The 16760-nt window shown below is 38.5% G+C and overlaps 2 protein-coding genes across 2 annotated transcripts in view; both read left to right on the forward strand.

The window, feature by feature from the left end:
• Window positions 1-16760, forward strand: part of LOC135082395 (uncharacterized) — a 211957-nt gene that overhangs the window by 149035 nt on the left and 46162 nt on the right. The gene's annotated exons all lie outside the window — the stretch shown is intronic.
• On the forward strand, window positions 123-16572 carry LOC135082394 (cytochrome P450 6B2-like; the record flags this gene model as incomplete). Its single annotated transcript, XM_063977189.1, has 3 exons — window positions 123-665; window positions 2232-3060; window positions 13779-16572. Coding segments are annotated over 3 exons (1566 nt in total), but the record flags the coding sequence as incomplete, so codon positions are not given.

The following is a 16760-nucleotide window of genomic DNA, read 5'->3' on the forward strand; positions in this document are numbered from 1 at the left end:
ACTTCATCAAATCGTGTTTCCATCCGTTAATAGCCCTAGAAAACATCCTCAACTATGCCCAATAAAAATCTTTTACTGTTTAGTACCTCAAAAATGAAAAATGAAAACCTCATTTTCGCCATTTTCTCTGCTACCCGGCCTTAATAGTGATTGCGCTTTCATGGCTATACTATGTTACTACGAGAAACCACAACTACTGGGACAAGAAGAAAGTGCCGTACCTAAAGCCAAAGCGGATCCTTGGAAATTACGGAGATCACATTCTATTGAAGAGATATATTATGGGAGAAATAGCGCAGGACATTTGCAGAACTTTCCCTAACGAGCCTTACGTGGGGACGTTTTACGGCTCGAACCCAGCTCTCCTGGTGCAAGACCCTGAAATATTAAAGCTTATTCTGACCAAGGACTTCTATTACTTCAGCAGCCGGGATTTGTCCAAGTACACGCACAATGAAGTTTTCACGCAGAACCTGTTCTTCACTTACGGGGACAGATGGAAGGTCATCCGTCAGAACCTCACTCCCCTCTTCACGACAGTGAAAATGAAACTCATGTTTGGCTTGATAGTAGAATGCTGCCACACCTTCGAAAAGTCACTGGACATGGAGACAAGCGTATCTGATGTCATTGAAGCAAGAACGCTTACTGCTAGGTACACAATGAGGATCATTTCGATTTTTAGCTGTGAATGCAGATTTATAGGGCTAAGAAATCCTTAACACACAGTGCAAAAATTTTTGTTCTACGACAAAAATTGACGAAGTTATGGCCAAATTACTAAAAAAGTTCACTGACCGCCCGGCGCGGGGACGATGACGTCATTATATCCGATCCGAACGCTGCCGGCGTACTGCGTGGATAGAATATATTTTTTTCTAGCCAAATTATCAGTTTTAGAGAAAAACTTGTAATGACATTTATTCATCAGAATAAAGAAAGCTATCGATAGGTAATTTTTAAAAATAGAAATTGTGAAAAATAACGCAAAAAATCCATACGCTCATACGATTCAATGGCACGCAGAGACGCGATTGGGGTCTCCGCGGTGGTATATTTGGTGATTTATTCAAATAAAGTGTTCATAAGTGTTGTTAGAGTCATATCTTCTTCCAAGTAAAATATAAAAATGTATAAGTATTAATTTATTTACTTCTAACAATAAGGTATAGCTGAGGCAGATACACTCTGCCTAGGCTACAAGACATTGCTATGAAAATAATTTCGATGTACACGCAATACCTACCTGTTATTTAGTTTTTCTGAGTTAAACCTACGCACCTACCTATCTATTCGCCGTTCCCATGGGCGGGCCAGCTGCTGCAGGAAAGGACAGCCGCTCCGTGCTGAAAATCTATTTAATCTTAGCCTAGAAGCTGGGTATGACTACCCCGCCCCTCTCCTCTCCCCAGGTCATAAGCTGGGCATGACTTCCCCCTCGGCCAGAAGTTGGGTATGATTTACCCCCCCCCCCCCCCCCCCCCGGCCCGAAACTGGGTATGACTTGACCCCTCCCCCTCCCCCCAGGCCAGAAGCTAGGTAATGCTTGCCCCTACCCCCAGGCCTTAAGCATAAGCTGGATATGACTCCCCTTCGGCCAGAAGCTGGGTATGACACCCCCCCCATGCCAGAAATGCCAGAAACTGGGTATGACTTGACCCCCCCCCCCCTCCCCCAGGCCATAAGCTGGGTAAGGCTAGCCCCTCCCCCCAGCCCATAGAAACTGGTTATGACTTGACCCCTCCCCCAGGCCAGAAACTGGGTATTAGCATCATATTATGTATTATTATGTTCAATACAAACAATCATTAAGTTACACTCACCCCAACCGCGTCTCCGCATTGCATCGAATCCTATGAAAATGTGGTTTTTGGACATAGCAATACTTATTTTTCACAATTTTTATTTTTAAAAATTACTGGTCGATAGGTTACTTTATTTTGAAGAATAAATGTTATTAAAAGTTTTTTTCTAAAACTGATAGTTTAGCCGGAAAAAAATATTTTCCATCCCAATAGTACGCCGGCTGCGCTCGATTCGGATATAGTGACGTCACGCGGCCTTGCGTACGTTGACTTTTAGCGGCAAAAACGGCCTATGTTTATTACTTAATATCTTCGTAAGTAATGGTCCGATTTGGATAATTCAAAAAGATATATCTTTCTTATGTCTTAAAGATTAACGTAGATACTAGTTTTATTGAATTTTCTACAACAGTACTGATCCTCATTGAATCCATTGGATCTTGCGCTTTTGGGATTGAAACCAATGCAATGTTGCAATCTGTACAAAATCCTTTCATCGTCATGGGCAGTAAGATTCTAGAAATCTCCGTAATAAGAGCTTTGTTGTGGAATGCAAGAACTATGTGGCCATCCGTATTCTATGGCGTGGGACTTAAGTTTTTCCCTGTAGACGTTAATACGTTCTTCAATACTATTCTGACAAATATTTTCAAGGCCAGGGATTACAAACCAACCGCCCGAAACGATTTTATTGACTGCATTCTGAATCTGAAGAACAACAAATACATTACTGGAGACAGCATAAGCAGCGCTAAGGATGGGGGGAATAAGAAGGTTGTGTTGGATGTGGACGATGACCTGATGGTGGCTAGCTGTGTGTTGTTCTTTACTGCTGGCTTCGAGACCTCGGCCACGACGATGGCATACACTTTGTATGAACTGGCGAAGCATAAGGAGGAGCAGAGACGCGTTCAAGAAGAAATAGATGAGTATTTGAAAGCGCGTGAGAATAAGTTGGGCTATGATTGCGTGACCTCGCTGACGTATACAGAAGCCTGTGTTGATGAGGCGCTGCGTTTATATCCCGTGGTTGGAGTCATGACGAGGGAGGTGGCGGAAGACTACACGTTCCCGTCTGGCCTGACTTTAGAGAAGGAGAGTCGCGTGCACATTCCTATGTACCACCTGCACCACAATCCAGATTTCTTCCCGGATCCTGAAGCGTTCAAGCCCGAGAGGTTCCTGCCTGAAAATAAACAAAATATCAAGCCTTACACATACATTCCCTTCGGGGAAGGACCGAGAATATGTATTGGTATGTACACTTGGACTAATAACACCTAGATGGATATCAAATTTTTATACAAACAAGTGCTATGTCTAAAGTGAGGCAAAAAACATAATGTCATCGGCTGACATATTTTATATTATTATGTTTTCACGAGTGTGTTATTTTTGTGTTGGATAGCGCATTCATCGAGGAAGGCTTTAAGCTACAAGTATAATAACATCACCCTACAGCCAATAGGGGCGGATCAGTAAAGAAAAATGTTGCAAAAACTAGAAATACTATTCAAACTATACACGCTACGAAGTCGCGGGCACAGCTAGTAATTTATAAATAACACTTCTTTTGCGTCGATGTTTGTTTTGTGTTGTAGGTACGAGTACCTCATACATCATATTTTATAAATGAACTTGCTTGACCTTCTATTATATTAAATATTTAATATTATCGGGCCTCTTTATCAGTTGGTGGAAGTACAGAGCACATCAAGCTGAACTCTGTGGCATCATATTTCATCTTATGCCGTTGTTTTAAGCGGTATTTTCCAAATGAGTCCGATTTGCCGTCGACTGTACCTATCGCGTCGCGTGCTTGTATCTGTAGAGTCACCGTGATTAGCATAATGTTAATTATGATAATAATTGCATATTATCATTATGCAGGTACCTACTTAATATTGCACTTTAATATTACGTTAGGTATAATAGGCAACCATAACCAAAGCCAAATAACAGTGTCTTGCCCCCGTGGTGGACGCCATGGACACATGGAAGTCGCTTAGAAGGAGCCAAGTCAGAAACTTGTTTTGCCCCCCCTCTCCTAGGCCACTCCTGACACGGCCCCCGATTTTCAATAGGGATTGGTGTGGCCAAAAACAATATGGAGCCACCGTTAGTATGAAGAGTAAATTATTTGGGTGAATATCAACAAACTCGTTTTTTGCCTAATTCCGGTGGCGAATTTTTATTTTCACTTTCTAAAACTTTTTTGTGGCAGAAATAATAGTAAATGACTTGTGTTATTCAATGATATGGTAGAGATCAAAATATTATTAATACTTCTCGAGATATGTTAATTTGAAATTATCAAGAGCCACCGAAATTGTATTTGAGCCACCGAGATTAAGAACCAATCCACCGAAATTTATTTATACAGCGGAATTAGGAATGTTATGGACTATTGTCTCAAATTACTTATTTATTTGTAATCAATTAAGTATTAAAATCCAGTAATGATGTTTATAATTGGCAAAAATATTTAGGCCTGTGTTGTGACCCTAAAAAGCATCAGATCTTCCCATGTGAGTCGTAAAAGGCGACTAAGGAATCAAAATACTGGAGGAAGCGCTGCAGTATCTTTCCAGATATTACACTACCATACTGGAACTACCAACCAGCCTGCTAAGCATGGTGATAACGGCAAATCCCTCCATAGAAAACAAATCCAAAACTTTCTGGCTTTAGCCGCCAGCAGCCCCGTTGTTCTAGACTCATCACAAAGACATCATACATGACCCTCAATCCCAGAAACCAACTCTAGTCCCGGGAGGGCGACCAACTGCCCTAGGTTGGTATTAGGTTTATCTTCCATAAGTAAAAATGTTGGTCCAGGCTAGCCAAGTTTTCATGATGGTATCATACCTATCCTACACTCAGAATTACGCAACTAATTATTCGCTAAAGACCATGCGAACTGGAGATTAAGTATGATGATATTTCTAGATCTATACCAGCTACTGAACGAACACATTACATTACTAAATGAAAGTAGTGCAATTAAGAAACGGAGGACTAAATCCAGCCAGCTTCATGAAGAGGCCTAGGCCTAGAAAAAGATACCAGAACTGTAAAATTGTACTGAGCTGCACCTTAATAGTACTGCAAAAAACAAAATGTAGGCGTCATTTTTTAGAAGAACAGGCAATTTAATCACATTTGCGATCACCGATCACCACACAGCTTATGACCGCGGTCTATGGAGGAACACTATCTGTGGTTGCGATCCTCTACAGTGGGGGACCGAGGTAGAAGAAGAAGCGATCACCGAAATAGAAGAATGCCGAATAAAAGAAGCTCAAAAGATGTCGACTGATGAAGTCTAAGCCACGACCAGTGCTAATCCAGCTCCAAAACCCCACGAATTTTCAGCTCGAGTGGTAGAATAGATTGCAACCTACGAGGCTAGGGAAATTTTAGCTGTTTCAGGACTATTCTCATCTGTTTTTAAGATTCTACTTAGTATGGATGTTTAAATAGCAATCCAAGTCCTCACGCTGATACAAAGTGTATTATAGAGGCGATTTTGTGTAATAAATCAAAATTATGTATTTGCGATTACCAAATTTAATATACCAACATGAATAACGAGGATAGCAGAACCATTTTGGTAAATGCCTAAGCTGCTAGAAGAGATTAAGAAGCACTACTAGTAATTAGGCTGAAGATCGAGATTATCCCGACACTATAGCGAAGATAATAATATCCTAGACTTTAGCTTGAGCGAGATTAGAATGCCCTATTAAAAACAAAAAGATATGTACCAGGAGATGATGAAATCACAACTGAGCTTATGAAATCAGATGGAATGCTAGTACTAAAGTCCCCTTAAATACCACCATGTTCATTGGCCGAGAACCCAAAAAATAAGACATGGAGGTGGTAGAGACTGGAATTACATGGACGTTGGCGATGGTCCAGAGTCAGGTGCGTTTTTTCCTGAAATATGACTGTCTCGTTATCCAACATTGAGTCTCCCAGAAAACCTAATTTTCGAAAAGACGTTCGTAATACTACGTACATATTTAATGTTGCGTCAAATTATGCAGAAGACTGAGGACTATAATCAGTCATTATTATTGGCCTTTTTGTACTATAAGAAAACCTTCTTCGATTCGGTCAAGACCTGGGCTGTGCTACAGTCTCTTTAATGGCGCCAAATTGACTGTGCAAATTGACTGCAACTTATGAAGTATTTGTATGAAAACTTCATCATATCAGCCCTCCTCCAAGATCAGAACTTGAAACTTATCTGGTTGCTGCGAGGGTTCAGAGAGGGAGACACCATAATCTCTTAAAGTTTTCACTGCCTCCACTTAGAGGTTTTCAAGCTTCTGAGCTAGAGCGAGCTCAGTATCAATATACGGCGAGTACATCACACAACTTCGACTAACTGACGATATTGTAGTTATGGCTGATACCTTAGTAGACCTAGGTACAATGCTCCAGAGCCAATAAGACCAATTCTGGCAATAGATTCGCCACCGGAGCCACCGAAATTGCGCCACCGAAATTAAAAAACTGTTACAAAATTCAAATTATAAAGAAAACTATAATTCTGATCAATAGTTTCTGTATGCAGATACAACAAAATACCAAACTTTAATCATGTAAAACAATCGTTTAGCATCTAAGTCAGTAGTTTTCACTCATACACTTGTCAGCGGAATTGAAAAATTTTGTATTCCTGTGCCGCTGATACAAATATTTTCATGTCTACTGGAAAAACAATACCACAAGTCGCAAGTTTTTATTGCCTGATCAGGAGAACACAGCTGATTGATGCAGGGAAGCAGAACTCTACGTCTCTCAAAGCTTCTTTGGAGAAGTAAGAGAGTGTCGAAATTGAGCCACTGTAATTGCTTTTTCTCGTGGGACATTTTTGAAAGGCTATTTAAAACACTTAAATAATGAAATATTACATTTCTTTCATATCATTTGGAAGTCTCATTTAATGTATTTTATGACTATATTATTCTTAAATTACTAGAATCCCCGAGAAAGAAGGAATAACACAATTTATGAGTAGAAATAGAGTCAGGACACGCCACCGCTATTAGATTTTGGGTCTTTGAAAATTTTTTCAGCACATAAAATAACTACCTATTTTCCTGAAGACTTTGCTATCGTGTAAAACGCTGTTAAACTATATACAGAAAAAAATACATCGCTCCAGTTACATTTCTCCAGTCGATTCTCAGCTCCGCCGCGTAAAAAACGTGCTTGGGATATTCACCCATTTCCTTCACACCGCGGTTAGAAGTCGAAACTCCTGGAGTGGACTGTAGTCTGTAGGTGTTGGTTTCGCGGTTTATATTACATATTTTTGCCTTCAACTGTTTTGACCAATCGTATATCTGTATTGGAGACGTTAAAAATTAGCGTAATCGGTTAGAATTTTATAGAATCGACATAGTACAGGACTTGAATTTATTTAACGTTTTATATTGTGTTAATCGCATTTGGAGATCTCCCGCGAGTGTATTTCGTGGACCACATATGGTGCAGTGCATTGGGTGTGTGAAATACCTCCTAACTCGATCATCATCATCGAAGAAGACGTCCAGGCAGACGATACCACCTGGACGCCAGTTACAGCCAGTAACGCCAGCTGACGTCAACTGTTTTGACCAATCGTATCTCAGAATCGAAGAAGCGCGTCTGTATTGGAGAAATTAAAAATTAGCGTAATCGGGGCTCAGAGCTGTGACAGTGGGACTGAACGCGGCGCGGGAGGTGCTTTCAACGTCACATTGCAAGCCAAACTGATGATCCTCTATCTAATCGATGCAGAGGGCGTAGATGTTGCGAATCTCTCGATGCTTTCCTCTCACTCGCTCAAGGGCACCTTGTATGCGGGCAAGGGAGAGGGAAGATAAGAAAGGGGGAAGGAGGAAGGATTCTAAAGTGTCTGCTGGCGAAACATTGATATTCATGTGAATTAACATTAAAAGACCTAAGATTAGCCCCGAAAGTTTCAAATAGAATATGAATATATTATGGCGGCACCAGGGATGTTTCCCGGGTAAAAGAGGAAGAGTTTGAATTAATCCGTCCGTTAACTTAGCATAAAATACAACTAGGTACATATGAAAATTTAAAGATATACCTACATCGCGCCAAAGTTTAAAGAAGAGGCCCGTACGTAACGTCAAAAGTTCACGTCATTCAAGTCACTTTGTGACGTCACGCGGAACTTCAAGGCATCATAACTATGTATGCCCGCGACTTCGTCCGCGTGGAATAATGACGCGCCCTCAGGCCGCGTCCGTAGTCCCCTCGATCGGGCCCACTAGAGTGAGCCCGCCGTAGGCTGGACTTTGGTCCAACACCGCGGTGGGCAACCCTCTAGTTGGGTTCGCCACTGATCGGGCGCCTTATGCGCTCGATACGGCCCGATCGCGAACGTCGGTCTGCGACCGACGCGGACGAGCCTGGGCTTCGCTTCGCGAAGCCCACACTCGGCCTCGTCGGCACGCGCACCGACGATCGCCAAACGGCTAGAGTACCTTCTGTACTCGCCACTCTGCCCGGTGAAGCTGGAAAAGCTCCTCAAGCTACCAGCGCGCGTCCCTTCAAAAAAAAAAAAAAAAAGTGGAATAATGACTTTGGATAGGCAAAAAATGGAAAATGAGCGAAAATGAGTTTATGTAGGTACAGCGCAAGCAGGTGCCCGCGGCATGACTGTCACGCATTCCTACTATGCATTGTTAGGCGAGCGCACGCAGCACCCGCTCCGCGGTTAAGTGGAGGCCCCTAGAGTATGATAGTCTTTAACATGACATGATTGTAAAAAATGCACTAATAATAATAATGCAATAATGCATTATTTTAAAACAGATTTTTTTTGCATAAAAAAGGTTACTATGAGCCAACCTTAAAAGATAGACATATGCTATCGCGGACTTTTTTTAGAACTTTTAAAGGGGAACAATCCTGTCATACATGATTTTGGCGAAAATTTAACCGTTTACGCAGCGTCAGCCCTCAAAAGGAAAAAAATCACTGATTTGAAACATTCTTCATTGGTGCTCCGCTCCTATTGGTCTTAGCGTGATAATATATAGCCTAAAGCCTTCAGGAACTAAGGGGCTATCCAACACAAAAATAATTTTTCAAATCGGTCTAGTAGTTTCTGAGATAAGCGCGTTCAACCAAACAAACAAACAAACTCTTCAGCTTTATAATATTAGTATAGAAGTATAGATTTAATTTCATTACTTGTTTGATTGACTATGTATAATTTAATTACTTGTTTGATTGACAAATATAAATATACATATCCAATATTTTTGGATAATGTACCTAATTGGCAGACAAGTATCTATGTATATTTAAGGCAACTAAAAGAGCCTATTATGACATATAGCTGATTTCGTCGAAATAAAAGGTACACTATACATTCTATGAAATCGGAGACCTATAAAATTGACATCGAGTTGTAGATAATATCTAAATTATTTGTGTAAATTATTTGTGTGATTTACTTATTTGTGTAAGCTACTTAAACCTATCTTTGGTTGTAACTGTTGCAAGTACCTACCTTGTTATTTAACAACTTAGGTAAATTGTTAAACAGATTAATAGGATAGCAACAAGTACTGTTATCTCGTGTAGATAATTAAAAATAATCAGATAGATAAGTACTTACTAGAAAATGTAATCGGTTGATAATATTTAACTTCGGCAATTCGATGTATAGGTACTACAAGGCTACCTGCTACGTGCAAATAGAATACTTAGAATAAAATACAATACAAATCACGCGCATTGCTTCAAAGTACCTACTTAAACATATCTCGTTACCGTTTTTGTATCTCATTACCGTTTGTTTGAATAAAAAGAATGGCAATTAGAAAACTATAACATTTGCGATTTTCTGTCCTACTCCTATCCTTTTTGGCACTTTTTTAATACAGTGTAAACTCTATATAACGTTACTCAACTAAACGAAAAACTCCTTATAACGTCAAAATTTCTTGACTATGTTGGAATACATTGTTTCCAATCGCTTTACCGTGTCACTCCGTTTATCGAACACTCTATCTATACTTAAGAGCGTTGTAGCAAAAAGTTGGCGTTCGAATTTTAGGTTTTTATTGCTTGACGTCGCGTAGTGAGTGCGCAAACTGCATTTATCTGTACAATTTCAACGCTGCGTCGACTAAACGATCTTAATCCGTAGTTGTATCGTACCTAAGACAGTACATCATACATAATAATAAAGAAATAATGTACAATTTACCTATTTCATTTTTTCTCAGATCAGACTTTTAGCAAAATCAAGTTACGTAATTAGCTAATGTATTTTTTACACTAGTAAATCCCGCGACAAGTTTTTAATCTTTAAATTGAGTAAAGTAATAAGTTGATGGGTTTGAAAGAATTTATGTTTTATTTTATTCTTTTTACAGCATCAAAAGCTTGTTTATGAAAAATATTTACTATTTAAATTTTACTTTTGACTTTTTAGTTTTTATGATGTGGGATGGAAAAATTAAAATTTATTCTGATTTTGTGACGTTTCCGCACATAAATATGGATAGGTTAAATAAATAGAATGAAATGTATGAAAACGAGCGTGCCATTTTTTAAACGTTATCTATAATATCTGTGTCCATCAAAGAGCTCGTAACTAAACATCGTAAGCGCCATTCAAATTATTATCTAAAAGTTAATAATAAATATTTAGTTTTTGTAAATCTAAACAAGTGAAATCAAAGAGGTAAATACTGATATCATTGTGATTTTATAGAATTTATTATTATAAACCACGGTCGTATAATGCTAAAAAATCAGAGGTAACTTTAAGATTTTTATCCATAGAGCAAAATTTATCTAATCGTGTTTTTAAACAGTTATCCCATTAGGTACACATGCGTTCTGTAATACAAACCGATCAAAAACAATACTTGTCAAAAAACCAAGTCTCACTACTCAGTTGTTCTACGGTAAAAAGTTGTGAGATCCATTAATACCAAATCCAGTCCAGGAAATCATTAACTTTTTACATAAATATATTGACTTGGCCATCGCATGAAAACACGTGTAAATTAAATTATTTAGTGCGAAATGAAACGAAATTTTGCATGCCTGTGTAGACATGCAAAATTTCAGCTCAATGGGAAAACGGGAAGTAAGTAAATTTTAAGTTGCAAGATTTTACAACTCCAGATGTCAAAGAAAATAAAAGCTTGTAGATAGCTTTACAAAGAAAAGAAAGATTTATGAAGAAAATAAAAAGTACTGTCTACGATACATTTGTTAGGCCGTGTTGCACCGTCTTACTTTAACATTGACATCAAAATTTTGGATGTCAAAAATCTGTCTAACATAAAACACCGGTTATTGTCAGTTAGGGTCAAAGTTAGGTGGTGCATCTCAGCCTTAGTGTATTTGAATTAAATTTAATACAAATAAGGATGAGGAAAATAATAATCGATAAGTGATCTCACTCGAATATTTCTTATAGTAGGCTAGGTATACAAGATGTCGAGCAAATGGTTACTTACTGAAAAAGTGCTTCATGAGACCTAGCAAACGGCATCAATAATATGTTTAAGAACGAACTGAATCTATTCAAAAAACCTATATTTCCAGCTTTCATACATTTAATACAGTTACAAACAAACACGAAATCAATGGTTTCTGAGAATTCTGAGTGCCTTAATGCCGTCCCCTTTATCTGTTTATTTAGTATTTATTAATTAGTATCTCTTGATGATATTGTAGCAAGTTAAACCTAAAATCATGTTTTCCGTAAATAATTTAAATAAGAATGCAATTTACGAGTTTGTTGTTTGATTATTATATATTACTCAATTAAAAATTTAAATTTAAAAAATTAACACTTCTAATATGGTAGGTATGGCTGGCGGCATACATTTAGTATGAAATTCGGAAACATTGATTTTTTGCATAGATCCAGTTTATTCTTTGACCTATTTATTGTTATTGTTTTAAAGAGCTCATGAAGCACTTACAGGAACATTAAACAGTTTCTCGATATCTTGTATAATTAAAAATCAAGTGAAATCACTTATCGTTTCCACACTGTACCTACTTATACTTTTAAAAATAAACTCATTTTATACGTTCATTTGTATACAGGGTGTTAGGTAAATGGGTATATGAGCCGACACTAGCCCATGTTAACATGGGCATATAAATGGTATGGTGAAGTCAGAAAATTGATATCTTCATTTTATTTATTTTAATTTTCATACAAATCGGATGTTATAAATTAAAATTTACATGCCCATGTAACATGGGCTAGTGTTGGCTCATATACCCATTTACCTAACATCCTGTATAAGTATCTACAATACAAATACCTAACCAACTTAGTTGACGTTTTATAAAACTATTTGTCTAAGTGTCATCGAGCGACCGCTGGTGGATTTGCCATTTACCTGACCTACCCCTTTATTACTAAACGTTTAATATCAGATGAATAGTTACGCACCAATTTCTTTCATTCAGTCGTCAGTAATTAAACTTTCGGAAAAACATGACGAAGCGTTGTGTGACCATACAGACGCTATTCAACTTTTATTAGTAAGGAAGAGTATATTTTATGTTGGTAGAAACACAATAGCATAGACTAATGTTTTGACACCCTGTTAAAATTTTTATTAGTCATTTATTTTTTGACCAAACAGATACCATAATAATATCTTTTATCTATTCTACCCATATTCTGTAAGTAAAATAATAAAAAGTTTGAAAAGAAAGAAATTACAAGTCCGATTTACCTAAACAAATAAATTAAAAATACTTGCGGATCAAAAGTACTCAATCATACTACAATTTACGAAAAAATCACGCGTGACGCATATACGTCAGTGGGCAGTCAACTGACATAGACCCGGCGTCTACGAGTGCCAAAGCACGACTGATTTATGCCATTTGATGCACCCGATTTTATAGTATTTTCAAATTAATTTTTCATTTGAAGATTGAAGATAGATATTTTTTCTTTTTCACACAATAATAGTACTATGTTTCTTCTTAAGTATAAAGTAGTTTATGTTGCCAAATGACTTTTAGATTATGAGATGTGACCTGTTTTCTTGCAGTAATTTTCTCGAATTTTGACTATCTTAGACATGATAAAAATGCATTTTAATGAATTAAACATCAAAATTTTCTCAATACACTTTCTTCTTCAGGGTATGCTTATTCTAATGAATACATTCTCTCTTCTTACTTAGAAATAAATTTGTTGTAATATTAGTTCAAAGTTGTGCCTTCGCGAGTTACCTGGAAATCGGGCTTTCGAAATTCGCTGTTTTCGTAGGCAAAAATCCAATTTGAACGAGATTTTGTCAATAGACATTCCGTAAAAACGTATGATAATTACGATGATATAAGTCAAAAGAAGCTATAACAATAAATTATATGACTAAAATCATTTCGAAATCTGCCAAATTCTCGATTTCTGCATGAAAAATGTGACAACGCTCTTAACGTTGAAAAATGTTCAGTCCCTTGAGTTGAGAGTCGTTATAGGTACAGGATGTTGATTTCAATCCTCGCCATATTTAGGGTGTTGATTAAGTAGTTTATTCTGATCACGAATATGGCGAGAGTTGAAATCAACACCCTGAACCTGTATAGTTTACACTGTATTATTGTTTTTGCTTATGAAAAAGGGCTAGTATAGTATAGGTAAAGTCGATGATTTTTAAAAGGTAAAAATGTTTGGGATGCGTAACTGCCTAGCTCGCATAAATATTTATAACTTATGTATATTTTAACGTCTGAAAACCCTTGAAAAAGAGGCTGCCAATAGTGACTGAGTTTCTTGCGCTGCTTCTTCTCAGCACTGGCCAGTGGCCCATTAATGGTCCTGAAGCGGTGGTAGGGTTAATATTGGGACGTGTAAAAGTGCTTTTTAAAAGCCTACTTGCATAAATAAATGAGTTTTATGAGTTTTTTTATGCCAAATAAAGTGTTCTTTTTTTTCAGGTCTGAGGTTTGCGAAGATGCAAACTCTGGCTGGTCTGCTGACGATCCTCAAGAAGTACTCCGTGGAACTGGCGGATGGCACTCCCGAGAAGCTCCAGTTCGACCCACGGGCGATCGTGACGACTCCCATCGGTGGGATCCCACTCAAGTTCACGCCCAGAGACGGTTGGGAACAGAGGACCTTCAACAAGTAATGCTAAGTGCCAAATGAATGCGAGTAGGTAGAGTAAACCAATGGTTGGGGGCATATACAGGCTGTCCCATAAACAATGGATAACCTTACAACTATCGATCTCTATTATCAAAATTTTCAACTCAGTAAAAATATCACAGATTTAAAGATTTTCATTTTTATTTTTAGAAAATTGCCACCTGTGATTAGTTTTTCTCATGAAATTCAACAAACTTGTTCCAAAATATTTAAAAACAAATTAAAAAGTGTAAAGGAAAATTCAATTCGTGATCCCGCATGTGACAATTTTTTAAAAACACAAAAAAAATCTTAAAATATTACCTGGTCAAAATTGTATATCAGATACCTACCATAGTGAGGCTAATGGATAGTTACAAGGATCCATTGCTATTGGGACACCCTGTATATAAACAATGTATGAAAAAATATTTTGCACTGTGCCGGAACTGTGACAAGTGTGAATCGACCTTAAACTTGGACCGACTTTGCGTCGCTTTGGGACCACAAAATAGAAATGATGGGACTATGGCGACAGATTCTCCTATGTAGACTTATTTACCATGTCACTATACCTACGTTGATCATAGATTTATTGTTATTGTGTAAGCGAACAATATTTATTGGCAGGGGTAGAATGTAGGCACAGGCATAGTCGTGTAGTATGCTGACTATGCTGATTATTGCTGCTATAGATTTTGGGAGCGTCATTCAATCTAACGATGGCTTTATCTGTTTGGCCATTTTTAGCTTGGTTTTCCAACAACAGTCTACTATTTGTTTAGCAAGGAAAACCTGTTATTTGCCATGATATTTGGACATGTTTTAGCTATAATCTAATCTCAGAAATTAAAACGCTGTTGGTTTTCTTAGAGAATAAATAAATAAATAAATTGTTCTCGTACAGGTGGGTATTATACATTGTTGTCTCTTGTAGGGTCTCCAGCGCGTTTTACCCTACACAATCAACAAAACATGTCAACATTCAACATTTTTTGTTGGCAATTTTGCTTTAACGTTAACTTAGTTATATCATTTTTGTATTTTCCTATGCCTATGAAATTTTATTAATACAGTAATTTTGTAAACGGTGTTGGTTGTGTCATTACCTACTTAATTGGTTTAATTTTTTTTATTATTAGCCTCCTTACTTTTTTTTATTATAAGAACGCATTTATTGGGCATTAAGGGTTAATAAAATAAAACTATGGACAACCTAGTGTCTAAAAATAAAATTGATTAATGCATCGTCGTCGTTTCAGCCAAATGACGTCCACTGCTGGACAAAGGCCTCCCCCAAGGTTTTCCACAATGAACGGTCCTCCGCTGCCCGCATCCAGGCTCTTCCCGCGACCTTTACCAGATCGTCGGTCCACCTAGTAGGAGGCCTGCCCACGCTACGTCTACCAGCCCGTGGTCGCCACTCGAGAACTTTCCTGCCCCAACGGCCATCGTCTCTACGAGCTATGTGCCCCGCCCACTGCCACTTGATTTTAGCAATTCTGCGAGCTATGTCGGTTACTTTGGTTCTCCTGCGGATCTCCTCTTTTCTGATTCGATCACGCAGGGAAACTCCGAGCATAGCCCTCTCCATCGCTCTTTGGGTGACCTTGAGCCTTCTTATGAGGCCCATAGTAAGCGACCACGTCTCAGATCCGTATACCATCACTGGCAACACACATTGGTCGAATACTTTCGACTTGAGACACTGCGGTATTTCGGACGTGAGTATATGGCGAAGCTTCCCGAACGCTGCCCATCCGAGTTGGATTCGACGATTGACCTCTTTCTCGAAGTTGGATCTACCTAACTGCGGATCGTCTCGCTCGCAGGCTCGACGACTTCCAGCCTCCCGAACAAGCCGGTTTCCGAAAAGGCTTTAGTACCATAGACCACATACATACGCTAAGGCAGATTGTACAGAAGACTGAGGAGTATAATCAACCACTTTGCCTGGCGTTTGTGGATTATGAGAAAGCCTTCGATTCGGTCGAGACCTGGGAAGTGCTACAGTCTCTCCAAAGGTGCCAAATTGACTATCGATATATCGAAGTGTTGAGGGGTTTGTACAAAAACGCCACAATGTCGGTCCGCCTCCAGGATCGGGACTCGAAACCTATCCAGTTGCAGCGAGGGGTAAGACAGGGAGACGTCATATCTCCAAAACTGTTTACCACCGCCCTGGAAGATGTCTTCAAGCTTCTGGACTGGAACGGATTTGGCATAAATATCAACGGGAGTACATCACCCACCTTCGATTCGCGGACGATATCGTAGTCATGGCTGAGACCTTGGAGGATCTAGGTACAATGCTCGATGGTCTCAGTAGAGCCTCTCAACAAGTGGGCCTCAGAATGAACATGGACAAGACAAAAATCATGTCTAATGTCCGTGTTGCACCCACTCCTCTGAAGGTTGGAGACTCTACACTCAAAGTTGTTGACAATTATGTATACCTGGGACAAACAGTCCAGTTAGGATTAATGCATATTTATGTAATATTATTATGTACCTATTTTTAATGTACCAACTAAGTAGGTAAGTATGTAAATTATACCATACTTTAATGAAGTTTTTTAAATAAATACTTACACTAAAAATTAAGCATGCTTTTGAATTTAGCCAACCTACCCTTTACCAGTAAAGTTCCAGTCATTTTTTTATTTGTTAAGGAAATGTTCACGGGATGTTACCTTAACAGTAAATAACTCCTTCTGGCGCAGTCGGGTAAGGACTAATTAATAATACCCTTATAGCTCTAAGGCAGTGGTTCCTAACCTTTTCAATGTCAC

This window comes from Ostrinia nubilalis, chromosome 21 (genome assembly GCF_963855985.1).
Source record: "Ostrinia nubilalis chromosome 21, ilOstNubi1.1, whole genome shotgun sequence".
NCBI classification, from domain to species: Eukaryota; Metazoa; Arthropoda; class Insecta; order Lepidoptera; family Crambidae; genus Ostrinia; species Ostrinia nubilalis.